At 37.6% G+C, this 27,579-nt stretch overlaps 1 protein-coding gene across 3 annotated transcripts; it reads right to left on the bottom strand.

Annotated features, from left to right (window-relative positions):
* Positions 1–9: 9 nt before the first annotated feature.
* On the bottom strand, positions 10–27,458 carry LOC120088412 (uncharacterized). Of its 3 annotated transcripts, XM_090305772.1 has the most exons (3): positions 22,667–27,458; positions 4,165–4,271; positions 10–4,059 (listed from the first exon to the last, which is right to left on the bottom strand). In XM_090305772.1, the coding sequence occupies exon 1, from the start codon at positions 26,754–26,756 to the stop codon at positions 26,211–26,213; it is 546 nt and encodes a 181-aa protein (XP_090161898.1). In that variant the 5' UTR covers positions 26,757–27,458; the 3' UTR covers positions 10–4,059; positions 4,165–4,271; positions 22,667–26,210. The 3 variants fall into 3 exon arrangements, with proteins under 3 accessions (XP_090161898.1, XP_090161899.1, XP_090161900.1); XM_090305773.1 differs by lacking the exons at positions 10–4,059; positions 4,165–4,271 and adding an exon at positions 4,283–7,287; XM_090305774.1 differs by lacking the exons at positions 10–4,059; positions 4,165–4,271 and adding an exon at positions 9,942–11,215.
* Positions 27,459–27,579: the final 121 nt, after the last annotated feature.

Here is a 27,579-nt window from a genome sequence, read left to right as displayed (position 1 = left end):
GGATAAACATATACATTTTGTTAATTTCTATTTGTAGATTTAAAAATAATATTCTATTAATACAATAATTATGGATGAGAAATTAATTTGTGTAATCATTATATTAAAATAAGTTGTAAGTATAATTGTTTAATTGCATATATTTAGAATTATAAATTTTATCATATTTATAATTACGGTTACCATTATCATTAATTTTAAAAGTGAAATCAATTTATAATTGTTACATTTGTATCAATTTAGTTACATTGGTAGGATATTACACTTTCAATCGTTACCTTTATAGTATCAATCTCGAAAATAAATGAAAAATACAAAATAGGGTGTGTTGAGATTTTGGCGGGCGGGTCATGGATTTCACAACCACCATTGCCAACCTCTCTTGACTCAAAAGTATGCTTATCGTTTCCAACCAATATTTATTTATTTATTTATTTTTGGAAAAGTGTAACAATAGTTGAGACTTAAAATCAAAACTAAACAATTAACTCATTTGGGTTGGATTAGATTCCTATAAATAAAATTGGGTTGAGTTAATTCATGGATTTACCTAAAATAATCCAAACAAATCTCGACTTTATTAATTTTAGGGAAATTGAACGAAATAGCAAGAATTTAGATTTCATTTGTTTTTTTGACGAATTCTGAAAAAAATAATATTTTTGGCAAAACGTGTGCCACTCACCTGAGATCTTATTTACAATACCTATTTGCCCTTCGTGTGATCAGGAATATTGAATACAGTGTAATTATTATAGTGTGAATCAAGGGAATAGAAATACAGTGTAAACGGGTCAACATCGATTATCAGTTTCTAATCTTACAGATTTTAGAGAAAAACATTTTTCCCCAATTTGAATTTCATGTTGATAGTTTTTTCTCAAATTAGATTTGTATCACCACTTTTCAAATCCATTAAACAAATCAAGCTCAGATCTTTATCGAATTTAATCATCATTTTCATGTTTCTGATTATAACAGAATATTGTATCTTTTTTATTTTTCTCCATTAATATTGGTATATTCTAGTAATTAACTATCATATAATTACACATATAGTGTAATAGTAATATGAAACTATGAAATTTAACTAATCTACATTTATACATGCAGTGTAATTGTAATGTAAAATTATTATGGCTCTGAAATAGGCATCTCTATCTTAGAACATAAGGTTTGATATTGCGATCAAATCTTATGGTTTTGACCAAAACATTGATTAGTCTTGTGTCTACAAGAAAATCATCAACAATTCAGTAGTTTTCCTAGTGTTATATGTAGATGATATCCTACTCATTGGGAATGATGTAGGTTTACTGACTTCAATTAAGAACTGACTAGTGATCCAATTCCAAATAAAAGATTTGGGAGAGGCTCAGTTTGTTCTTGGGATACAGATCTTTCGGGATCAAAAGAACAAAGTGCTAGCACTGTCTCAAGCATCGTGCATTGACAAGATGTTGATCAAGTACTCGATGCATAACTCCAAGAGGCTCGTCATGGAGTTAAATTGTCTATGGAGTAATATCCTAAGACACCTCAAGAGGTTGAGGAAATGAGACGGATACCCTATGCATCTGTTGTTGGTAGCTTGATGTACGCGATGTTATGTACTAGACCTGACATCTACTACGCTGTGGGGATAGTTAGTAGATATCAGTCTAATCTAGGACAGGGTCATTGGACTGCCGTCAAGAACATCCTCAAATATCTTCGGAGAATGAGAGACTATATGCTTGTGTATGGTTCTAAGGATTTGATCCTTACAAGATACATGGACTCTGATTTTCAAACTGATAAAGATTCTAAAAAATTCACTTCAGGATCAGTGTTCACTCTTAATAAAGGGGTTGTAGTTTGGCAAAGCATTAAGTAGGGGTGCATCGCTGACTCTACTATAGAGGCCGAGTATGTAGCAGCTTGTGAAGCTGCTAAGAAGGACGTTTGGCTCAGGAAGTTCTTGACTAATCTGGAAGTTGTTCCAGACATGTCTAAGCCCATCACTCTTTATTGTGATAATAGTGGTTTGTGGCGATTCCAGAGAGCCTCAAAGTCACCAGCATGGCAAGCATATAGAGTAGAAATACCATCTCATCAGAGAGGTTATGCATCAAGGGGACGTGATAGTCACAAAGATAGCTTCGGAGCACAATGTTGCTGATCTTTTTACGAAGGCTCTCACGGCTACAGTGTTTGAGGGTCACCTACAGAGCATGGGTCTACGGGACCGTCCGCGGCTGGACTAGGGCAAGTGGGAGTATTGTTGTATTGGGCCTTTGTGCCCTAGTTTATTGTTTTGTACTTGTATTTTTCTTGTACACCTCACTAGCGTTAGAACAAGTGGGAGATTGTTGGGGTTGATGCTTTAAATCTTGTAGGGTTCTATAGTTTGTAAACACCTGTATGAACAAACATTTGTAATGTAATAATATGAGATATATTATTCATTACAATCTATGAAATATGAGATATTTTAGTTGCATTAACTGGAAACCAATAAATTAAGATCCTTAGTTATCGTTGTAACTTAAGCATGTATGTGATGACATACAAGTGGATTGTGCTTTAAGTAATAACCTAAATAGTATGTAGTATATGGATAAAGAAGGGAAACCTTATCCTGTTGACTCTACGAGTGTGGCCCGCTTTGTAGATGTTACAAATGTTGTAAAGTGCTATAAATGGTCTGATCTTGACCATTCATGTATTAGACATGCGAGCGGGGATGCTCTATACAAAAGAGTTTGTATAAGACCGAACCACAAAATATTTAGTCTCGTTATATAACGTCGTTCATGATATAGACTTTCATTTCACTAGGATGAACATAGGTAACATGACCTTAATCCTGAGTGAGTTGGGAACTCCTACCTATGACGGTGGTTCTTTGATTTGCATCGGTGCGAGTGGTCAGATCGCCGACTCAAATCTACCACTTTGGGGATTCGTTTGATTGGGGAGATGGAAACTCAACTACACAAGACGGAATTCACTCCTTCCCCGATTCAGGGGTAAGTAGATAAATTTCTCCCTTAAGGGCTGATTCTAGAGCTTGAACAATGTGGCGCTACACCTTCTCTTGGCCCGAGAAGGATTTACTCATAGTAAAACTATGATGTATTATTTATATCCAATGGACATCTGTTGATTGGTTATATCTAATGGACACAAAAATATATCTGTAGTACGAAGAGTGTAGCTGTCGGTATTTAGTGGAGTGCCTGGTAGTTAATGGATGGTGAATATCGTGATTAAAGAGTTTAGCCAGTTATTCACGTACCGTTGGAGCTTCAAGCTATAGGTCCATAAGGTCCCCTTGGTAGCTCAATGGATTCATGTTGAGAATCAGTTTTTGGGTTAGTTTGAAGTGTTCAAATTAACAAGAGAAAATTTGATTATATATGATATAATTAAATTGCTTCAATTATATGTGATATAATTGATTTGATGTATTAGATACATTAATTGGAGGAATTATTATTAAATGCCAAAAATGAGAAAAAATAACTATGGTTTATATATTACATAAGATGTGTTATTAAAACTATAGGTTATGAATATATTATTTATTTGTAATTAAATTAATTATGGGATAATTGGTTTCGGTTTTTTCTCCAAATAACCAACTTAGTGGGAAGTTGTGATCAGTTATGGTAACTGATGGATAAAATGAAAATCGTTTTCATTTTTTTTTATGATGCGATTGTTAAGCGATTGATAATCGAATGCACAAAAGAAAAAGTTATACGTTAGCTTGAGAGCATAAACGGTCGTGCATAGAGTTTGTTATACGATAGACACTCACTTACTAAACGATCGAGTACTTAGTCTATACGATAGACTCTAGACTTCTCCCACTTACTCAATCGTCTACACGATCTGTCAATTCCCCCTTCCATCTACCAAATCCATACATAGCCCACAACTCCTAGATTCTCACACCGAGAAAACCAAGGTAGCCTCGTGTTGGTGTCTTCTTACTGATCGAGGATCGAGTGTTGCTTGTTTCTATTCAAGGAGATTGCTGAGGCGTGATGTTTGTGCTCTTGAACGTTTGTACTATTAGATCGAGGGAAACAAGAAGAAAAGTTCTTCAAGGGTAAGTTTACTTGATCTTTAGTACTTTCCTTTGGAAGCATGTTGTAATTTCAAGTTTATGCATACCTGTTGCTATTTGATTGTAAATGTGTATGTTCTGTCATAATGGGGTTTGGAACGATCTTGCTTCCGCTCACTGGTTCTCTTTGAATAAAGTTCTTTCATCAAGATGCCTGATTAGAAAGGATATGTGAGCTTTTTTTTATATGTATGATGTATGTTATTTATGTGAGTAAGATCTTGTTGCACAAGATATTTTACAAGAATGTATGAGCATGATCTAGATCTTATTTGGCAAGTATGAGAATATATGAGATTTATGATATGTTTTTTGTGTATAACTCTGTTTAATGATGCATGATATTTATGTTAGTGATAGTTGTCCCTACCCGTAGTCTTGTACACACAAGACGTTTGTGTTTCTTTTAGGATTTACTAGAGGTTAGTGATCTCCTTTGAGATTTCACCAGAGGATAGTGTTTCCTTCGAGCTTCACCAGAGGTTAGTTTTTCCTTTGAAAATTCACCAAAGGTTAGTGACCTTCTTCAGGATTTCACCAGAGGTTAGTGTTTCCTTCGAAATTTCACAAAAGGCTAGTGATCTTCTTCGGAATTTCACCAGAGGTTAGTGATCTCCTTCGGGATTTCACAAGAGGTTATTGATCTCCTTCGAAATTTCACCAAAAGTTTGTGGGTACCTTTCACCTATGGTATGTTGGGGTTGATTTCCTAAACAGGATAAAAAGGAAAGTTAGAGGAGGGGTTCAAGACCTCCAAGTTCAGGATCCACAAGTTCAGGACCTTTTCGCGTCGGGAGTGTGGAAGGATGAAGCCGGTGGGAGTCAGAATGTTCCAGTAGCTCTGAACCCATCTAGTTCCCAGGTTGATGAGGAGGCAATTACAGCACGAATTGAGGAAGTTGTTACATCGTCTTTGATAGGGAGGATACAAGAACTAATCCTTAGCAAAGTGGCAGAGCAGGCAACTCAAACGAATCGAACTCAACAGGTACTAATACCACCAGTACAGGTGCAACCGACCAAGCTCCAAAACCAGAACGTGCAGGACTTGTCCCTTGAAGCTAAGCACTTGAGGGATTTTAGGAAATTCGACCCTCGTACTTTCGACGGGTCGCTGAAGAGCCCTACAAAGGTAGAGATGTGGTTATCCTCTAGCAAAACAATCTTCCATTACATGAATTGTCTAGAGGACCAGAAACTCCAGTGCGCAATTTTTATGTTAACAGATAATGCAGAAATATGGTAGCGTTCAGCAGAAAAGATGAACGACACCAATGGAGGGCTAGCAACGTGGGATCATTTAAAGTGTTTTTATGAAAATAATTCTCTACCAACATACGATACAACAAGCAAGCTGAATTCCTAAATTTGAAGCAAGGGTTTTTGTCAGTGGAGGAGTATGAGTTAGAATTTGACAAGTTGTCCCATTTTTCCACTGAGTTGGTAGCCACTGAGGTGGCAAGGACGAAAAGGTTCATTCAGGGCTTGAAGAGCAGACTACGAGGGTTCACGCTCTTGACCTTAATACCTACGCCGCAATATTGCGGATAGCTGTAAGGATCAACGTTGATTCCCATAAGAGGGATGAGTATAGAAGGTCATTGGGAGTAGGGACCACTGCAGGGCAGAAAAGAAAAGCAAAGCAAAAGACTTATAAACCTCAGCAAAAGAGTCAGAACATAGATGGAGCTCCACGACATTGAGGGCAATAGGGCTCCCAGTCTGTAGCTATTAAAGAGGATAAGCTGGTAAGTTTGTCATGTGGGAGACGTCACTAGGGTGTTGTTTAGTCAGTATTAGAGTTTGTTTTTGGTGTGGTCAGAAAGAACACACGTCTAAGAAGTGCCCTAAGAGGAATGCATCTAATAGCAAGGGCTAGCATACAAGCTCAGATCATAGAGGTTTGAGTTGTCAACAGCAACAGCAGGGTCAAGTCTATTCAACCACTCAGCAGAACAGTGAGAAGTCTGGCACCGTGGTGACACGTACGCTCCCAATCTTGGGACACTATGCATTGGTTTTGACTCCGACTCGTCTCACTCATTTTTATCTTCAGTTTTTGTAAAGCATGCTATGTTAGAGTTAGAACATTTACAATATGTCCTATCAGTTTCAACTCCATCTAGAGAAATTATGATAGCTAAAAAAAACATGTCAGATTGAAATAGCAAATCATACATTAGATGTGACCTTAATAGTTTTAAACATGCGTGATTTTGATGTGATATTGGCATGGATTGGTTGGCTACTAATCATGCCAGTATAGACTACTCCCATAAGGAGGTGATTTTTAACTGTCCAACAGAAGCTAGCTTTAAGTTTAAAGGGATTGGGACCGGGGATTGGCCCAAAGTCATTTCAGCTATGAGAGCCAATAGGTTGTTTAACCAAGGTACTTGGAGTATCTTAGCCAATGTGGTTGACACTAGAGAGACTGAGGTCCCTCTGACTTTAGAGCCAGTGGTAAGAGATTACCCATATGTTTTTCTAGAGGATCTCCCAGGTTTTTCACCACATAAAGAGATAGACTTTGCTATCGAGTTAGAGCCAAGCACTGTTAAGATTGATGTCCTAAATCTCTTTGTAATCTCGTAGTTTTTGAACTTTGTATAAACATATTGTTGTTAATAAAATAAATGTTATTTTATCAGCATATACTCAATCCAATAAACTAAGATACGAGGTTATCTCATGTAATTTAAACAAGTATGTATAGACATACAAGTGGATCTTGTTTAAATAATAACCTAAGTGGTGTGTAGTAGATGGGGTTGGATGGACACCATCACACAACGGAAGAAATCAGGATCCATAAGCATTCTAATTCATTAATTTTGGTTGAAAAGAAACATGCTAAAAACAGAGTTTAATGGGTTTCATGAATAAACCTTGGCCAAACCAACGAAATCTCCATTTCCAGCTGCAAAATCCTCTGAATCCTTGGTAGACCACCACAAGATCTTTCCTACTATCCTCTTGGTACTCTAGATTGAGTTGTGGGACTCAAAATAAGCTTGAATCAAAGGGAATATGGAGAAAACGCACTGAACAGAACTCATTGAAGAACACCTTCTTCATCCGAATTTTTCAGCAAAAATTCAGTCGGTTCTCTTGTCTTTCTTCACTTCAATCTCTTCAATATATTGCAGATTATCATGCAAAGAGAAGTCCTGCATGGGATGCAACTCATGCTTGAAGTAAATCAAAGGAGAAAGTGGGTTTCTTGTAAGCTACTTTGAAGATGAACTTGAAAACCCATTTTCAAGTTTTGTGTGATTTTTCAATTGCATAAAAAAAAATGATTTTAAAATAATATTTTATTTCAAAAATCAAAATTTATTAATTTTACAAATTAATTTCAAAAACTAATTTTCTAATAAAATTAATAAATAATTATTTAAACAATTTAAATAATTCTAATTAATTTAATATCTAATATTAAATTAATTTTTACACAAATTCATCTTCATATATTTAAATCATATTTAAATATATTTTCTCCAATTCCATTTGATTCTAATTTGAACGTTTCAAATTAACTTATCACACTACTCTAGATCTATCCATTTTCGAGCTAGTAGGGGGACCTCATGGACCTACAGATCATGGGCTCCAACGATCCGAGATTAATCGGCTAAACTCATTAGATCGATCTAACTCCTATTCGTTAACTAATGGGTCACTCCATTAAAGCTCATAGTTGAACTCCCCTCACTATAGATATATTATGTCCACTCGATATAACCATGATTAGTAAGTTAACCCTTCACAGGTTGTTCGTAATAACAGCTGGGTCAAATCTCTATTTTACCCCCGAAATTACCTCTTGTTCCTTAAGTCCCCACTGATCCCCTAATAAACAATTGTTTTGTAATCCAATCACAAAACCGAGTCCCTCTCATACCAAATGAGAGGGTGAGATCCTTTGTTCAAGCCCCAGAATCAGCACTTAAAGGAACAACCTCTCTACTATCCCTAAAGTGGGTAGGAGTGAATTCCCTCTTGCACTCTATGTTCCCAACTATCTATCCAGTCTTACCCCTGAAATGGCAGTCATATTGGGTCGGCGCTGTTGAGCCAACCCTCACCTATGCAAATCTAAGGGCAATCCCAGATAAACAGGAGTTCATAGTTAGCTCCGGATTAAGGTCAAGTTACTTAGGTCATCATTTTGAAATAGTCAGTCTTAAACAGTAAACAACTTTATAAAGTAAGAGTGACTCATTTCATGGTCCGATCTTGTACAAACTCTTTTGCATAAGACACCCCCACTCCTCATGTCCAACATGAACGAATTAGGATCACTTCGTTTATAGCACTTTACAACTCCTTGTAACAACTATAGAGAAGGTCGTATCCAATAGTGTTACCAGAATAAGGTACCCAACCTTATCTCTGTACTATAGATCATTTTGACTATTTACTCAAACCTGATCCACCTTTATGTCTCCACATAAAGTTCAAGTATTCATCCAATAGTCAAGGGACTTCTAGGTTTAATTGATTTCTATTCAAGCAATAGATCTATTCAATAACACCTTTATTGAATTTTCAGAATAAGCTCCATTGTTTACATACCACGAGTTTTAGGACATAAAACCCAACAGATGGATAAGGCTACATACCTTATCCTGGTGACCGAATACGACTCGCTTTGTAAGTGTTACAAGTGTTGTAAAGTGCTACAAATGACCTGATCTTGATTATTCATGTGAAGACATGTGAGCGGAGGTATCCTATACAAAGAGTTTGTATAAGACCAGACCACGAAATGATTAGTCTCTTTATATACCGTCGTTCATAATAGAGACTTACATTTCATTAGGATGACTATAGGTCACATGACCTGAATCTTGAGTAAGTTGTGAACTCCTCCTCATGAAGGTGGTCCTTTGATTTGTATGGGTGAGAGTGGCTAGATTGCCAACTCAACAAACCTACCATTTTGGGGATTCGTCTGACTGGGGAGCTGGGCTACACAAGACGAAATTCACTCCTTCCCCAATGTAGGGGCAAGTAGATAAATTACTCCCTTAAGGGTTGATTTCAGGTCTTGAGCATGGTGGCCACATCCTCTCTTGGCCTGAGAGGGACTTGGTCATAGTGGGACTATGACTTATTGTTTATTAGAGGAATCGGTGATACTTAAGGAGTTAGATGTAACTATAGGGGCAAAATGGTAATTTTGGCCCAGTTATACTTACGAGCAATTTTTTAAGGGTCATCGCACTATTAATTGGTTATATCCAATGGACACAGAAATTTTATCGATAGTGCGAAGAGTGTAGTTGTCGGTCTTTAGTGGAGTGACCGGAAGTTAACGGAAGTTGGGTAATATAATTAAAGAGTTTAATTAATTATCTGAGTACCGTTGAAACTTCAATCTACAGGTACATAAGATCCCCTCTTTAGCTCAGCAGGGATTTAATTGAGAATTAATTTTGGATTAATTTGAAGTGTTCAAATTAATTATATATGATATAATTAATTAAATTGATTATATATGTTATATAATTAATATAATGTATTTGATACATTATAATTTAAGGTAATATGAAAGGAATTTGAATATGATTTGAATACCAATTATATGAATGAGATTCATGTAATTAAATATAAATATGATTTATATTGAGAGGAATTAAATATTTGGATATAATCCAAATATCAATTATATGGATGAGATTCATATAAGTGAATTTAATATTAATGTAATTTATATTAAATGACATGTATTGTTAAATCTATAGTTTATGTTGTATTTGATGCAATATAAACTATAGGCTATATGTTATATTTGATATAACATATAGTGTGTGTGTATATATATATTAATCTAATTGAAATTAATTAAAGGGAAGGAGTTACAACTCCCTCCCCTTATTCTCTAAATATTTTTACGTGGGTTGTAATTAAGGTGGTTGGTGATTTTTGCATCTTCTTCCTCAATTGGCTCTGAAAGAAGAGTTCTCTCCAAGAAAAAGTTTACAGAGAAGAAAAGTTTTCTCTTCTCTCTCCTCCTCTCAATCTCCTTCCCTCTTCCAAGGATTCAAGCAAAGCCCACAACTCTTGCTTGAATCCTTAATCCCAAGAGAATATAGAGGGTTCTAGAGTGGTGGTGTTCCACGTGGAGAAGGAGTTTCGTTCGTGGCTTGTACGAAAGAGTTTTTGAAGAAAGGGTTCTTCAAAGGTAAGGGTTTCTAAAACCCTATGTATTTTATTTAAAGCATGTTGTATTTTTAAGAAAATGCATATCTTGTTATTATTTACTATAAAACTTATATTCAATGAAAAATGAAATTTGGGTCAATCTTTGCTTCCGCTCAAAGGATCTTTTTCGAAAATTTCCTTCAATTAGTATTAAAGCTAGGTTGTAGGTTTCTGATTCCAAATTCCATTCGTTTTATTGAATCGATTTTACAGTAATGGTGGGTTTTATATTCTACATTCTGGTTCATGTGATGAATTGTGATGAATGTGGTTTTGTTGATGGATGTTTCGGGATAGGATACTTAGTTTTAAGGCTTTCTTTGTTTACAAATTTGGTTTGTAAAGTCCCCTGCATTTTTTTTGCATAATTTGTAAGTTTGAGTCGCTCATGTTGTTCCCAGGAAGCTTCAAAGAAAGGTTGCAGAGCACAGTTTCGATGGAGAAGTCAAAGCTACAAGATCGCAAAACATTAACTACAAGATCGCATAGCAAGAGCTACATGATCATGTAGCATTTGCTATAAGATGCATAGATGTTTGCTACGCGATCGTGCAGTCATTCCTACTTGATTGCATAGTTGTTTGCTACACGATCGTGCACTCTCCTACGATGTGCACTAGAGCTACGCGATGAAGTTAGGCAGCGTGCAATGAGGTTTGCGTTGGTCTTAGGCATACGACCATAGAAGGGACGTGATAGCCTCAAGGTGAGCTATGCATTGGCCAAGGTTGGGCGATGCACTCTGAAGGAAGCATGCGGCCAAGTGATTGCAAACGTTGGCTTGGAAGTTGAGGCTTGCCTTGATCGCATAGTTTCTTGCTACACGATCAGCTACAAGGTGGTGCATTGAAGACCGGTTCAGTTCGAGCGGTTCAAGACCCGGTTCACCTGTTTCGAACTAGATGACTCAAGTTTATGTAATAGTTAGCCTTTTTTAATTTCCTTTCAGGTGTCCTATCTGGGTCCATCAATTGTTAGTGTAAATATGCATGCGATATATGTTTAATATTATATGTCATAATGTATGTCATATAGTTTTAAAACCCACCATAGGTTATGCAATTACATGCATCATTTATATTATAAGTGTTATAATAGATGTATATGCATGATTTAATGTTATAGCATGTTCATGCATCATATAATATAAGTGTTACACAATATGCTTGCATGCATAAATAACATAGCCATGCATCATTATTATTATAATCATTATAATATATAGTTTGAATATATGCATGTGATGTATGTTATTTAATTTCATTACTTTGTTATATATAAGTGTTATGTATATGTTTTAATGAAATGAACATTGCATGATGCATGACATTACTTTAGGTAATCTTATAAACGTTATAATTTTATAAAGTATGTCAATCGATGCAATGTAGGTTTTAATTTATTTCATTTACTTTATAAGAGTTATAAATAAATGAAATTAGAAATTAAAATCAATAATTAAAAGTTACATGCAAACTTAGGTGAAATTATTTTTTTAAATAGTTTTAAAATATGATTTACATAGACCTAAGTTCGCAAATTTCTAATGAGATTAGAAATTAGATTAATATTTTTAAATCGGTTTAATAGGATTAAATTGATTTCAATAAAAGATTAAATTTGTAGCAAATATATCTATAAGGGACCTCTTGTCTAAGGCAGGTTCTGGCTAGGCTGGGGTACTTAAGATGACGGAAACGGAACACCCCTAACCTACCTGGAAAGATGAATTAGATAGATTTGTTACAAGCATGCAATTGTTGATTAACATTTGATAAAATGTTTAACGAATATTAATCAAAATTGTTTAACTTTCCAAAGTAAGTGTTACTTTTGGGAAAACTTAAACAATCACTTAGTAAAAATAATTAGCCGTATTTTTCCTAAATAAATTAAACCCTAGGTCGTTAAAATACTCAGTGGGAGGAAAAGATGAATACGTCATTTTTTTCACTCACAATTCTCCCTTAATATTCACACCGTGAGACTCATGCTTGGTCTTGAGGCGCCCCGGGAGCATCCCCTTCGGATGATGTTTGCATGGGTCAATATCAATGTGAATGGAGAGAGTATTTTTAGTAAGTGGGAGAGGGATGTGTGTCAACATGTCCTACGGTATCTTTCATTGGTTTGCACCGTGAGACCTTCTTGCATGGCTTCGGCACCCTGGGAGCGTCCCCCTTCGGATGGTTTGTGCAGTTGGTCAATATCAAGGCGAATTCCAAAAATGGATAGGATCGCTTTAGTTTTTTCCCCAATCGGTTTTTCCCTTTGGTTGGCTCATTGGGGTGGAACTCTAGATTCTAAAATAAAAGGTCACACTTACGGGAAATTATTAAGCAAGTTAATGATTTCTTGACCAAATAAATGATGATTGATTGTTATAGGAATAAGAGTTATTCTGGTGTAATGATTGGTTGAGAGTGTCTCAATTCAGTGTAAGGACAACTGACTAACCTTCGGTGGCTTTTGTCCTAAATCACTGAAGCGTCATTGCAAAGTTAGATGTTAAATGGGGTTCGTTAAGATTTTGCTAAAATTGATTGGATTTTTTTAAAGTTATGCTAAAATCTAATGTAGATCAATATGTTTATTTTTCAGCAAATATGTCAAATAGCGATTTTTCGTTAGTTGCCTTTTCTAGTTTGACCAATTTCAATTACACGTCATGGAAAGAATCCATTAAAATGTTTTTCGTGGTAAACGACCTCGAAATTGTCATGATTGAAGATTGTCCTCAAGTCCCAACCCCTGATGCACCACGAAATGTTCTAATGCATATAAGGTGTGGATGAAGGCTAATTCGAGGGCCCAAGTTCACATTTTGGCAAGCATACCTGATGTGTTGGCCAAAAGGTTTGAAAACATGGTCATTGCACACGAGATCATGGAATCAATGCGAGAATTGTTTGAAAGAAAGTTTTCTCACGATTCAAGCAAAACGGAATTGATGACAATAAAACCAGTAGTGTCAGTTCCCAAGATAGTCTCCAGTCCATATTGAATGTCAAGGGACTAACAGAGAAAGCAATTGTTGCCAACTCTAATGAAGTTCGTTGACGAGGATTGTCCTCTGAGATGAAACTTGGAGTCATAGACTTAGGTTCTGGAGCTGATCCCAATACTCTCCAGAAAAGGAAGAACTCCAAAGAAAATAAATATGATTTATTTTTTTTGGAGATGTGCATAGTAGAGAATGATAATTCTGCTTGGATAGTTGATTTGGGAGCTACTAACCACGTGTGTTCTTCCCATCAAGGATTTAGTTCTTGGAAACAGTTGGAAGTGTGAGAGATGACTCTTAGAGTCGATACTGGTGAGGTCATTTCAGTTGTTGCTGTAGGCAAGCTTAAGTTATTTTTGGACATGAAACGATATATGTTATTAGATAACGTATATGTAATTTCTCATATCAAGAGGAACCTGATTTCTGTTTTCTATCTAATTGAACAAAAATATTCCATATCCTTCTCTAAGAATAAAGTGTTTATTTTTAAGAATGGAATGGATTTAGGTTTTGGTTCAATGGAAAATAACTTATATGAGGTTTTGGTTCAATGGAAAATAACTTATATGTACTAAGGTCGTTAGTCATAAAAGCCATGCTCAAGACTAAAATGTTCAAAACAGCAATAACTGTAAAAAGACTGAGAATTTCTCCTAAAGAAAATGTTCATCTTTGGCATCTTAGGTCACATCAATCTCAATAGGATTGAGAAGTTGGTAAAAAGTGGACTTCTAAATGGTTTAGAAGAAAACTCTTTACCAGTATGTGAGTTATGCCTTGAAGGCAAAATGACCAAACGATCTTTTACTGGAAAAGGTTATAAAGCCAAAGAAACCTTGGAGCTTATACATTCAGACATCTGTGGTCCGATGAATGTAAGAGCACGAGGTGGGTATGAATATATCATCTCTTTCATAGATGATTATTCTAGATTCCACTATCTATACCTAATGCAATATAAGTCTGAAGCTCTTGAAAAGTTCAAAGAGTATAAGACTGAAGTTGAAAATTTTTTAGGTAAAAAGATAAAAACACTACGATCTGATCATGGTGGAGAGTATATGGACTTAAGATTCCAAAACTATACGATAGAACATGGAATCACGTCCCAACTCTCAGTCCCAGGTATACCTCAACAGAATGGTGTATCAGAAAGGAGAAACATAACCTTGTTGGCATGGTCCGGTTTATGATGAGTTTTGCCCATCTTCCTAACTCATTTTGGGAATGTGCAGTAGAGACTACAGTTTATATTTTGAACAATGTTCCCTCAAAGAGTGTTTTTGAAAGACCTTTTGAGTTATGAAGAGGTCGTAAAGGTAGTTTACGTCACTTCAGGATTTGAGGATGTCCAGCCCATGTGCTAATGGCAAATCCCAAAAAGTTGGAATTTCGTTCAAAAGTGTGTCTATTTGTAGGTTACACAAGGAAACAGAGGTGGATACTTCTATCCAAGTGAGAATAAAGTGTTTGTATCGAAAAACGTTACCTTCTTGGAAGAAGACCACATAAGAGATCATAAATCACGAAGTAAACTTGTTTTAAGTGAGATTTCTAATGAGACGTTGAGACTTCAATAAGAGTTGTTAAACAGGTTGATAGATCAACAAGGGTTGTTGATGTCAGTTCATCTAGTCATCCATTTCAAGAGTTGAGACTGCCTTGACGTAGTGGGAGGGTTGTGAACCCACCTGTGCGCTACATGGGTTTAACAGAAGCCCAAAACATCATAACTGATGATGATGTTGAGGATCCATTGTCTTATAAGCAAGCAATGGAAGATGTTGACAAGAATGAATGGATTAAAGCCATGAATCAAGAAATGGAGTCCATGTACTTCAATTTTGTATGGGAGCTTGTAGATCAATCTGATGGGATAAAACCTATAAGTTGTAAACGGATCTATAAGAGGAAAAGAGGTGTAAATGGAAAGGTACAGACCTTTAAAGCTAGACTTGTAGAAATGGGTTATACCCAGGTTGAGGGAGTGGACCATGAAGAAACTTTCTCACCTGTTGTCATGTTAAAGTCTATCAGGATTCTCTTATCCATAGCCACATATTATGACTATGAGATATGACAAAAGGACGTCAAGATTGTCTTTTTTAATGGTAATCTTGAAGAGAGCATCTATATGAATCAACTATAAGGATTCATTGAACAAGATCAAAAGAAAAAGGTTTGCAAGCTTAATCGGTCCATTTATGGACTGAAACAAGCATCTCGATCTTGGAATATAGAATTTGATATTGCGATCAAATCTTATGGCTTTGATCAAAATGTTGATGAGCCTTGTGTTTACAAGAAAATCATTAACAGCTCAATAGCTTTCTTTGTGTTGTATATGGATGATATCCTACTCATTGGGATGATGTAGGTTGCCCAATTCCAAATGAAAGATTTGGGAGAGGCACAGTTTGTTCCAGGGATCCAGATTACAAGGGATCGTAAGAATAAAAGATTGGCCTTGTCTCAGGCATCATATATTGACAAGATGCTTGTGAGATATTCGATGCACAATTCCAAGAAGGGTTTATTGCCTTTCAAGCCTGGAATTGAATTGTCTAAGGAACAGTGTCCTAAGACTCCTCAAGAGGTTGAGAAAATGAAACGATTTACCTATGCATCGGCTGTTGGCAGCCTTATGTATGCAATGTTATGTACTAGACCTGACATTTGCTATGTAGTAGGGATTTTCAGTCGATATCAATCCAATCCAAGATTAGCTCACTGGACGGTGGTTAAAACGATCCTCAAGTATCTTCGAAGAACGAGGGACTATATGCTCGTGTATGGAGATAAGGATTTGATCCATACAGGATACACAGAGTCTGACTTCTAGACTGATCGGGATTCTTGAAAATCCACATTAGGGTCAGTGTTTACTTTGAATAGAGGAACTATAGTATGGCAAAGCATCAAGCAAGGATGCATCGCAGACTCCACTATGGAAGCCGAATATGTAGTTGCTTGTGAAGCTACTAAGGAGGCTATTTGGCTTAAGAGGTTCCTTACCGATTTGGAAGTTGATTTTCAAATATGTCTTTGCCCATCACACTTTATTGTGATAATAGTGGTGTTGTGGCAAATTCTAAAGAACCTAGGATCACCAAAGAGGCAAGTACATAGAACGAAAATATCATTTGATTTGGGAGATTGTGCATCGAGGTGACATGATTGTCACGAAGACTGCTTCGGAGCACAATGTTGCTGACCCGTTTACAAAGGCTCTCACGACTAAAATGTCTAAGGGCCATCTAGAAAGTCTAGGTCTATGGGATATGCGATATATTGTCTAGGGCAAGTGGGAGATATTACTAGGGTATAGTGTATGCCCTAGTTTATTGTGACTTTGTACTTTATTTGTATTATACATTAGTCTCCCTAATCTATAAGACAAATGGGAGATTGTTGGGATTGTTGGGATTGGTGTCCTAAATCTCTTTGTAATCTCGTAGTTTGTAAACTTTGTATAAACATATTGTTGTTAATAAAATAAATGTTATTTTATCAGCATATACTCAATCCAATAAACTAAGATCCGAGGTTATTTCACGTAATTTAAACAAGCATGTATAGACATATAAGTGAATCTTGTTTAAATAATAACCTAAACGGTCTGTAGTAGATGGATAAGGTTGGGTACTTTATCCTGGTAACACTACGGATACGACCCACTTTGTAGGTGTTACAAGTGTTGTAAAGTGCTACAAATGATCTGATCTTGATTATTCATGTGAAGACATGTGAGCGGAGGTATCCTATACAAAGGGTTTGTATAAGACCAGACCACGAAATGATTAGTCTCTTTATATACCGTCGTTCATAATAGAGACTTACATTTCATTAGGATGACTATAGGTCACATGACCTGAATCCTGAGTGAGTTGTGAACTCCTCCTCATGAAGGTGGTCCTTTGATTTGTATGGGTGAGAATGGCCAGATTGCCAACTCAACAAGCCTATCATTTTGAGGATTCGTCTGACTAGGGAGATAGAAATTCAGCTACACAAGACGGAATTCACTCCTTCCCGATGCAGGGAAGTAGAGAAATTGTTCCATTAACGGCTAATCTCGAGTCTTGAACATAGTGGTCACACCCTCTTTTGGCCCAAAAGGGACTTGGTCATAGTGGGACTATGACTTCTTGTTTATTAGAGGAATCAATGGTACTTAAGAAGTTAGATGTAACTACAAGGGCAAAACGGTAATTTTGGCCCAGCTATACTTACGAGCAACTTGTGAAGGGCCATTGCATTATTGATTAGTTATATCCAATGGACACAAAACTTTTATCTGTAGCATGAAAAGTGCAGTTATCGGTCATTAGCAGAATGATCGGCAGTTAACGAAAATTGGGTAATTTAATTAAAGAGTTTAATTAATCATCTGAGTACCGTTGGAGCTTCAATATACAGCTCCATAAGGTCCCCTTTGTAGTTCAATAGGGATTTAATTGAGAATTAATTTTGGATTAATTTGAAGTGTTCAAATTAATTGAGGGAATAAATTATATATGATATAATTAATTAAATTAATTATAAATGTGATAATATAATGTATTTAATACATTATAATTTAAAGTAATATGAGAAGAATTTGAATATGATTCGAATACAAATTATATGAATGAGATTCATGTAATTGAATATAAATATGATTTATATTAAGAGGAATTAAATATTTGGATATGATTCAAATATCAATTATATGGATGAGATTCATAGAAGTGAATTTAATATAGATGTGATTTATATTAAATGTCATATATTATTGAAGGAAAATAAAATATATAGTTTATGTTGTATTTGATGTAATATAAACTATAGGCTATATGTTATATTTGATATAACATATAGTGTATAATATATATATATATATATATATATATATATATAAATATTGATTTAATTGAAATATTAAAGAGAATGAGTTACAACTCTCTCCCCTTATTCTCTCAATGTTCTTACGTGCGTTGTAATTAAGATGGTTGGTGATTTTTTCATCTTCTTCCTCAATTGGCTCTGAAAGAAAAGTTCTCTCCAAGAAAAAGTTTACAGAGAAGAAAAGTTCTTCTCTTCCCTCTCCTCCTCTCCATCTCCTTCCCTCTTCCAAGGATTCAAGCAAAGCCCACAACTCTTGCTTGAATCCTTAATCCCAAGAGAATACAGAGGGTTCTCGAGTGGTGGTGTTCCGCATGGAGAAGGAATTTCGTTCATGGCTTGTACGAGGGAGTTCTTGAACAAAGAGTTCTTCAAAGGTAAAGGTTTCTGAAACTCTATGTATTTTATTTAAAGCATGTTGTATTTTTAAGATAATGCATATCTTGTTATTATTTACTGTAAAACTTATATCCAATGAAAAATGAATTTGTGTCGATCTTTGCTTTCGCTCAAAGGATCTTTTTCAAAATTTTCCTTCAAGCACAACTCTTATCTCAAAAGCTCCATATAGAATGGAGTCAACAAAGTTGAAGGAGCTCAAGATTCGGTTGCAAAAGTTGCTGGATAAGGGTTTCATACACCCTAGTGTGTCACCTTTGGGTGCACCAGTGCTATTTGTGAAAAAGAAAGATGAATCATTGCGTCTTTTTATTAACTATAGGGAGTTGAATAAAGTGACTATAAAAAATAAGTATTCACTTCCCAAGATAGATGATTTGTTCAACTAGTTGTAGGGAGCTACAGTATTCTCCAAGATTGATCTTCAGTCAGGTTACCATAAATTGGGGATAAAGGACTACGATATACTGAAGACTAGCTTTTCGTTCGAGATATGAGCATTATGAGTTCATCGTAATGTCGTTCGACTTGATGAATACTCCTGCAGTATTTATGGACCTGATGAATAGGGTGTTCAGGGAATTCCTCGACATTTTTGCGATAGTTTTCATAAATGACATATTGGTATACTCCAAGACAAAGATAGAAGACGAGAAACATTTACAAAAAATTTTGGAGACTCTGAGGTCGAATAAATTATATGATAATTTTTCTAATTGTGAATATTGGTTGAGGTAAGTATCCTTTCTAGGACACGTGGTGTCAAAGGAAGGAGTATTCGTTGACCCTACAAAGATTGAGGCGGTTACGAGTTGGCCTCGTCCAATCATAGTGAGGTGCCTAGTTTCCTAGGGTTAGCAGACTATTATTGACAATTTGTGAAGGATATTTCTTGCATATCCACTCCTTTGACTCAGTTGACTAGAAAATGAGCTTCCTTTGTTTGGAGTAAGGTTTGTGAAGACAGTTTCCAAGATCTCAAACAGAAGTTGGTTACTACTCCAGTTCTTATAGGATCAGATGAAATAGGTGGTTTCGTTATTTATAGTGACGCCTTCAAGAATGGATTGGGGTGTTGATGCAGCAGGGTAAGGTAGTTTCTGATGCAGTAGGGTAACTATCCTACACGTGATCTGGAATTGGTAGCAGTGGTTTTGACTTAAAGATTTGGAGGCATTATTTATATGGAGAGAAGATATAGATTTTCATCAACCATAAAAGATTAAAATACTTCTTTACTCAGAAGGAATTATACATGAGACAGTGCAAATAGTTAGAATTGGTGAATGTTTATGATTGTGAGATTTTGTTTTGTACCACCTAGGAAAGGCAAACATAGAGGCAGATGCTCTAAGTAAGAAAGCAGCCCATTCAGCAGCCATGATTACTAGACAGACTCATCTATACAACAATCTTGAACTGGCTGAGATTGCAGTAGTTGTAGGGGAAGTCACTGCATAGTTGACATAGTTACAGAGAATTATTGATGCTCAACGGCGTGATCCTTACCTTGTTGAGAAAGTTCGCAAGATGAAGTTAGGTCAAGGTGGTGAGTTCTCTGTGTTCGCAGATAACGGTCTCCTTTATCAAGGACGTTTATGCATACCTGTAGATAGTGACCTTAAGAATGTAGAAGCTCATAGCTCCCCATTTTTTATACATCCTGGTAGTACCAAGATGTAAAAGGACTTGAAACGTTGTTATTGGTAGAATGACATAAAAAGAGAGATAGTAGAGTTCGTCAATAAGTGCTTAGTGTGTCAGCAAGTGAAAGCTCCGCGACAAAGACCAGCAAGCCTGTTGCAGTGGTTGAGCTACCAGAATGGAAGTTGGAGAATGTGTTTATGGATTTCATCGTGGGGTTTCCCTGAACAGCAAAGGGCTTTACTGTGATTTGGGTTGTAGTAAATTGACTCACAAGCTAGTGCATTTCATTTAGGAAGTTTACTTTTTCGGTGAATAGCTGGGTGTAGTTATACATGAAAGAGGTAGTGAGGTTGCATGGGGTGCCCGTATCTATCGTGTCCGACAAAGAACCTCGCTTTACATATAGTTTTTGGAAGAGTCTCCAATTAGCGTTGAGTACTCGGTTAGATTTCAGTATAGCTTTTCACCCACAAACTGATGGTCAAACAGAACGTTTGAACCAGACGTTGGAGGATATCTTGTGTGCTTGTGCGTTCAAGTTTTTAGGGAGTTAGGACTCTCACCTGCATTTGATGGAGTTTGCATATAATAACAGTTATTAGGCTACCATTGGCATGTTGCCGTTTGAGGCCCTATATGGACAGAGTTACAGGTCTCTCATATGTTGGGATGAGGTTGGTGAACGGAAGTTGTTAGGAGCTGAGTTAGTACAGACTACGAATGAGGCAATACAGAGAATCAACGCATGTATGCAAACAGCTCAGAGTAGACAAAAAAGTTACGTCGATGTTAGGTGTAAAGATCTAGAGTTTGAGACTGGTGATAAGGTGTTCTTAAAGGTGGCACCTATGAAAGGTGTTTTAAGGTTTGGTAGAAAGGGGAAACTACGTCCACGTTTTATTGGACCTTTTGAGGTCTTGTGACAAATTAGCCTTATAGTTTATCAATTGGGTTCACAATGTTTTTCATGCCTTGATGTTGAGAAAGTATGTGACAGATTCGTCCCATGTGGTGGACTTTGAACTATTACAGTTGAATGAGAATTTGAATTATGAGGAAAAGTTGTTCAAATTCTCGTCAGAGAGGCGAAGACTTTACGCATAGCACTAATGAAAGTTTTATGGCATAATCACCGATTTGAAAAGATAACATGGGAACAAGAGGATGAGATAAGAGTCCAGTACCCATGGCTTTTTTAAAAATAAACTTTCGAGGATAAAAGTTTCTTGAGAAGGGAAGAATGTGACATTCTAAATTTTCACGTAATTTAACTTTAATTATCTTGAAATATTTGAAGGTTATTTTGAATTTTGAGGTTAAATTGAATTATTGAGCAAGGAGAATTCAATTTTCTTTGGTGAAGATTTGGGGATTTAAATTTAAGCTAAGGAGATTTAGAAATTGTTTTAATTTGGAGAAGGTAAATTAAATAAATTTAATAGGATAATGGATTTAAATTTATTTGTCCATAAGGATTTAAGAGTTTTTTTTTTTTAAAAAAAAAAAGATTGGAAATTTGGAATTGGAGAGGGAATAAGAAAGGGATTTAATTTGGAATTGGTAGTTTGGATTAAAGTTAAAAAAAAAAAGAGTTATTCGTGGATGTTTGTTGAAGTTATTAAGAATTCATTAAGTTTTTTGCTTGGATTTTATATTATCTGTGATGTTTATAGTTCAAAATTAAAATCGAGTTGAAAAAATCCAAGATAAATATCAATTTCATTTAGAAAAACTACATCGAATACCCCACTAAATATAATTTAAAACATGAGAAACTAAATATATCTATCTCTTAAAACTCTATACCAAAAAAAATATTTTTCTCAAAATATATAGTTATTTTTAAATATAGAAAAAAATTATCCATAATATTTATAAAATATAGCAAAATTTTATAACTATTAATAGTAGATGCTCATAGACACTAATAGACTTCTATTACTGTCTATTAGTGACATTGATAGACACTGATAAAACATCAATACCTATTGATAGTTTTAAAATTTTGCTATATCTTGTAAATATTTTCAACAATTTTACCCTTTGAAGTAATTTCCCAAATATATATATATATATAAACCTTAGGTGAGTTTGAGAAAAAAATAATATTAAAATATTAAAATATTTTTTTAATAGGTAATATAATACAATGACAAGAGGATCCACAGTCCGGGATCAAAGCACCACAGCGAACAAAGCAACAACAAAGACCGAGCTCTTAATAGAAACAGAGATCAAAAGCCATAGCAAAAGAAAACAGAATAACCGTCCAGAGAAATAGTCGCAAAACAAAATAAACCCCACAAACCGAGAGCAATACCCAAAGAAAACAAAAGACTGAACAGAATAAGGAAAGAAATAACATTAATAAAAACTAGAGAAGACCAAGAAGATTAACCCACCAAGAAACAGCACGAGCACGAACCATAGAGACAATAAGATGGAATAAAGTAGTCGTCGTCCTTGGACGACCTCCATGCAGCCGACGATTCCTCTCCTGCCAGATATAATAAATAAAAGCACACCAGAAGACTCGAAACAACTTACTTCATACCCCCACTTGACAAACCCAAATCAGCTCGACATCCCACCCAACCACCTCGATGACACGACCCCAACAGACACAACACACCCGACCATACCTCTCTCCCAAACCCACACTTGAAAAATAAATGATCCCGAGGCTCCTAACCCCTACGCACACGACACGCACCATCAGACAAGACATTCCACCTCCTAACCCAATCCCGAGTACCTAACCTGTCCCTTACAACCAGTCAGGCACAAAAAAAGTGCCAAGGAATACCATCCCCAAACCACAGAAGTCGCACCCAAGACACCATAGAAAGACGATGACACAAACTCTCTCATGCATTCGCAATAGAAAATCGACCATTATCACTCGGCACCCACACCCCCAATAATCCTCACCACTCACCCTAGGCCCCCGCTACCTGAATCATACCCAAATCTCACGCAACTCACGCAAAACAGAAGGCCACCTCCAACCCCCCTCTCCATCAAAAAAAAATCCGATAATCAAGCCTCCCTACTACTCGCTGCACATCAAACACCACCCTAAGACCATATGTCTCCAAAATCGCACCTCCAGGCAACCACGGATCCCACCACACAAAACACCTTCTCCCATCACCCATCTTTAAACGAACCAATTGCTTGAATTTATCCTGACAACGAAGGATAGCCCTCAAGCACCAGGATCTCCCAGCCTCACATCGAATCGCCCACAGAGATCGCCCCCTCAAAACATACTCTTCCATCCACGCCACCCACAAAGAGTCGAACTTAACCAACAGAAGCCAAAGAAGCTTCATAATAGCTGCCTGGTTCCACGACACCGCATACTTAAAGCCCAACCCCCCTACTTCGGTAAGCAAACCTCATCCTACGCAACCCGCGCACCACCACGACCTTCCACCCTGCCTCTTCACAAATAAGCCCGCGGAAGACAATCAACCTCATTAGAGACACAAGCAGGCAAAACAAAGATGCTGGACCAGAACACTTAAAATGACTGAAGGACAGACTTCACTAACTGCAACTTCCCAGTAAACAAAAGCAAACGGGCCGCCTAACTCCTAATATGAGCAGTAATCCTCTGGATCAACGGAGCGTAATCCACAACCTTAAGACCAACCAACAATGGTAACCCCAAATATCTGACAGGCAGAGAACCAAAAGCAAACCCTATAAAGGTAGCAAGCTTCTCAACCTCAACAGAATCCACTCCTGTAACAAACATAGAATTCTTCCCCACATTTGCAACTAACCCCGACATCTCCGCAAAATCCACCAGAACCCTCCTCACAAAATCCAAAGAACCCTAGTCAGCCGCACAGAAAATCATGAGATCATCAGCAAAAGCCAAATGAGTCAGGCCAACACGCTCAAAACGATCATGGAACCTAAACCACATAGGAAGCTTATTCAGCAACCTCGAAAGAACTTCAATTATCATCACGAACAGAAAGGGAGATAATAGATCACCTTGTCTCAGTCCCTTCCTACCCGGGAAAAAACCCTCAAGAGATCCATTGATCATTACAGAGAAAGAAGAAGACGTGACACAAGCCTGCACCCAACTAATAAACTATACAGGAGTACCAATAGCCAAAAGCACTCTAAATAGAAAATACCAATTCACTGAATCATAAGCTTTTTGGAGATCCATCTTCAACACACACCGCAGTTCCCCCCTGTTTAACTGATTACCCCCCACAAGCTCCTAACACAAAAGAATGTTATCAGTAATAGACCTGCCAGGCACAAAAGCAGACTGGTTACCACTAATAAAAGTTGGAAGCCACACCTCTCTGCCAAAACTTTCAAAATACACTTATACACCACATTACAATAAGAGATAGGACGAACGTCTTCCATACGCTCAGCACCAGCTCACTTAGGAATAAGCGTGATAGCAGTGGCGTTAACTCTACAAGGCAGGTAACACGACTCAAAAAAATTTATAACTGCATCACAAGTCATCACCAACTACATTCCACGCAGATTTATAAAAATCCATTGAGAACCCATCAAGGCCTGGGGCCTTCCCAGACTTTATAGAAAATAAAGCCCTTTGAACCTCCTCCCTAATCACTGGACGACCAGGAGCCTTTACACACTCCACAGGCCAGCTGAACTGCACAATATCCCCAATCTGAGAAGTAAATCCCTATACCACATAAACTGAGACCTCAAACTACTACGAAAAAAAATCTACAACCACTCCTGCCACCCGCTCATAAGAAAACTGTCGAATGCCCTCAGAATCAACAACTGAAAACAAACCACTCCTACTACATCGAGAATGAACGGAGCGATAAAAAAATGCAAAGTTCTAATCACCCAACTCCAACCATCTCACCCGGGATTCCTGCATAAGAGACACATCCTCCAGTCTAGCCGCCGACCAGAACACCTCAGTGGTCTGGGTAGCCTCTGAACATAATGACTCCGAGGAGGGATCCCTCTTAACTGCTGCCTGAGCAACCTCCATAACCTATCTAGTCGCCTGCACCTTATCAGACAACAAAGAAAGACGTCTTCCAAAAGAAGCATGCAAAACCAACTTCAAAGCCCTCAGATTCCTCAAGAAACTTACCATAAGGGAAACCTCCGAACGCCTTCTCCACACAGCTGAAACAGCATCCATAAAATCATCAGACTCCGCCCAATGGCTAAAATAACGGAACGAGGGCGAAGGACGACTCCTCACCTCACCCCTCGAAACCAAAAGATGACTATGTTCAAAAATCCCCCACGAACCAACTCTAACCTTCGAGTAAGGATAAGCCACTACCCAGGCCTCCTTAACCACACAACGATCCAAACGACGTAAGAGACCATTCCCTTGAACTTTACTAGTCCAAGTGAACTAGTTCCCCAGCACACCTAGCTCAACCAGATCCGTTCCCAACAAAGCCCTATCAAACTCCTCCATCTCTCCCAAACTAGGAAAACCACCATCCTTTGAACTATTACGAATAAGCCTCTGAACTATTACGAATAGCATTAAAATCACTCATAATAATTCCAGGACACTTCCAAGTAGAGCATACATCAACCAAACTACACCAAAAGTTACGTCTATCCCTCACCAAATTAGAAGCATAGATCGCACCTACATGCACACGAAGATTAGATGCAATATCCACCAAGGCCCCAAACATAACCTGATCCCTACTGACATCCGGGATGAAATCATAAACACTCCTCCGCCACAACACCCAAATCCTCCCAACTCCACTCAAACTGTAGTTACACACACAGCCTCCCTAAACCTATCAAACACCGCATCAAAGTTCTCCTGCCTATCCCGAGTCTCAAGCAAACAACAAAAACTGACAAAAGAAGAACGAAGAAAATCCGCCACAACCCTACATTGGATAGGGTCATTCAACCCCATAACATTCCATGAACACCAGTTTATGATAACGGCAAGGAATCACACCTACTACCTCCCACAGGGCTCTTGCCCGTACTCCTAAAAATCCCATCTATAACAAGCAAGTTAGGGTTCAACTGCACTATAGCCAGCGCCAACGATTCACCCCCCTCATCACTCAAAATGTCAAACTGATTACGCTCATCAACATGCTTCAACAACCCTGTAATCCCAGGGGAACCACGAACTATTCTACTACCCAAGGGCGACGAACCCGGAGATCCACTACCACCTCTACTCCCAACAACTCCTCTTTCACGCCGCCTACGACTAACCAATTTGAACTCACTATCACATCCTCCACTACCATTCACCACCATAGGAGTAGCAACCCTCCCTACATCAACTCTACCAGACCCCCTATTACCCATGCCACTCTTTCCATCCAACTCCCCCAAACCACCCTCATCAACCACCACCAGACCCCCTATTACCCATGCCACCCTTTCCAACCAACCCAAACCACCCTCATCAACCACCACAATATTTAAATCCTGAACCTTTGACATACTTTGCTTTTCACACATAGCAACAATATTCCAAACGAACTACAGCATCCACACTTACGTGGTTTCCACCCATACTTCATTGAAACAATAAACTCCTAACCCTGCATACGAATAGTATTGTAAGGGGCATCAACGATTCCCTATCCACCTCTACACAAACTCTAGCATACGATAAACGACGCCTCTTTCTAGTTGTAATATCAAAAGAAACAGGCCTACCCATAACACTAGCCAACACTGTTAAACCCTTATCCGTCCATAACTCCAAGGGAACACGTTCCAATTTAACTCAAATTGAAACAAAATCAAAGACAAAGGTTTCAAGGACGATACCTGGTGACTACTGTCACAGTAAGATGGGTTTGCCACTCAAATGTCACAGACCATTATCAAGCACCTAGTCCCGAGACTCAGATTTGAGGAATTTAAAAATAATTAGGTTGTCCAGCAAACTGGAAGAAGACTCAGCTGAACTGGAAGAAGACTCCCCCATCGAGCGAACTGGAATGACGGGCGTAACTCGACTCACATCAGCCTCGGCCCATCCCACCTCTCCCAGCCCAGCCCGCCAACATTCCTCAGGACCACAACCCTTCAGCCCACCCTACGCATCTTCCAAACCTCCCAGCCCAGCCCGCCTACCATCAGGCCCATGACTCGGCCCACCCTTCGAACCCAAACCTCCCAGCACCATCCTCTCACCAACACCATCCTCTCGCCAATCTCCCCCTCCTCAAGCCCAACCCCGACAGAACCTCCTCCTCGCGGCCCAATCCTTCCCTCTGGCCCACAACGCTGCCTACCTTCCCCATCCAACCCACCTTTGCCCCCCCCCCCCCCC

The sequence above is a fragment of the Benincasa hispida genome, chromosome 10 (genome assembly GCF_027475165.1).
Source record: "Benincasa hispida cultivar pf3 chromosome 10, pf3_genome.v1.1, whole genome shotgun sequence".
Classification (NCBI taxonomy): domain Eukaryota; kingdom Viridiplantae; phylum Streptophyta; class Magnoliopsida; order Cucurbitales; family Cucurbitaceae; genus Benincasa; species Benincasa hispida.
The sequence above is the reverse complement of the archived record's forward strand: the minus strand, read 5'-3'. Positions and strand labels throughout refer to the sequence as shown.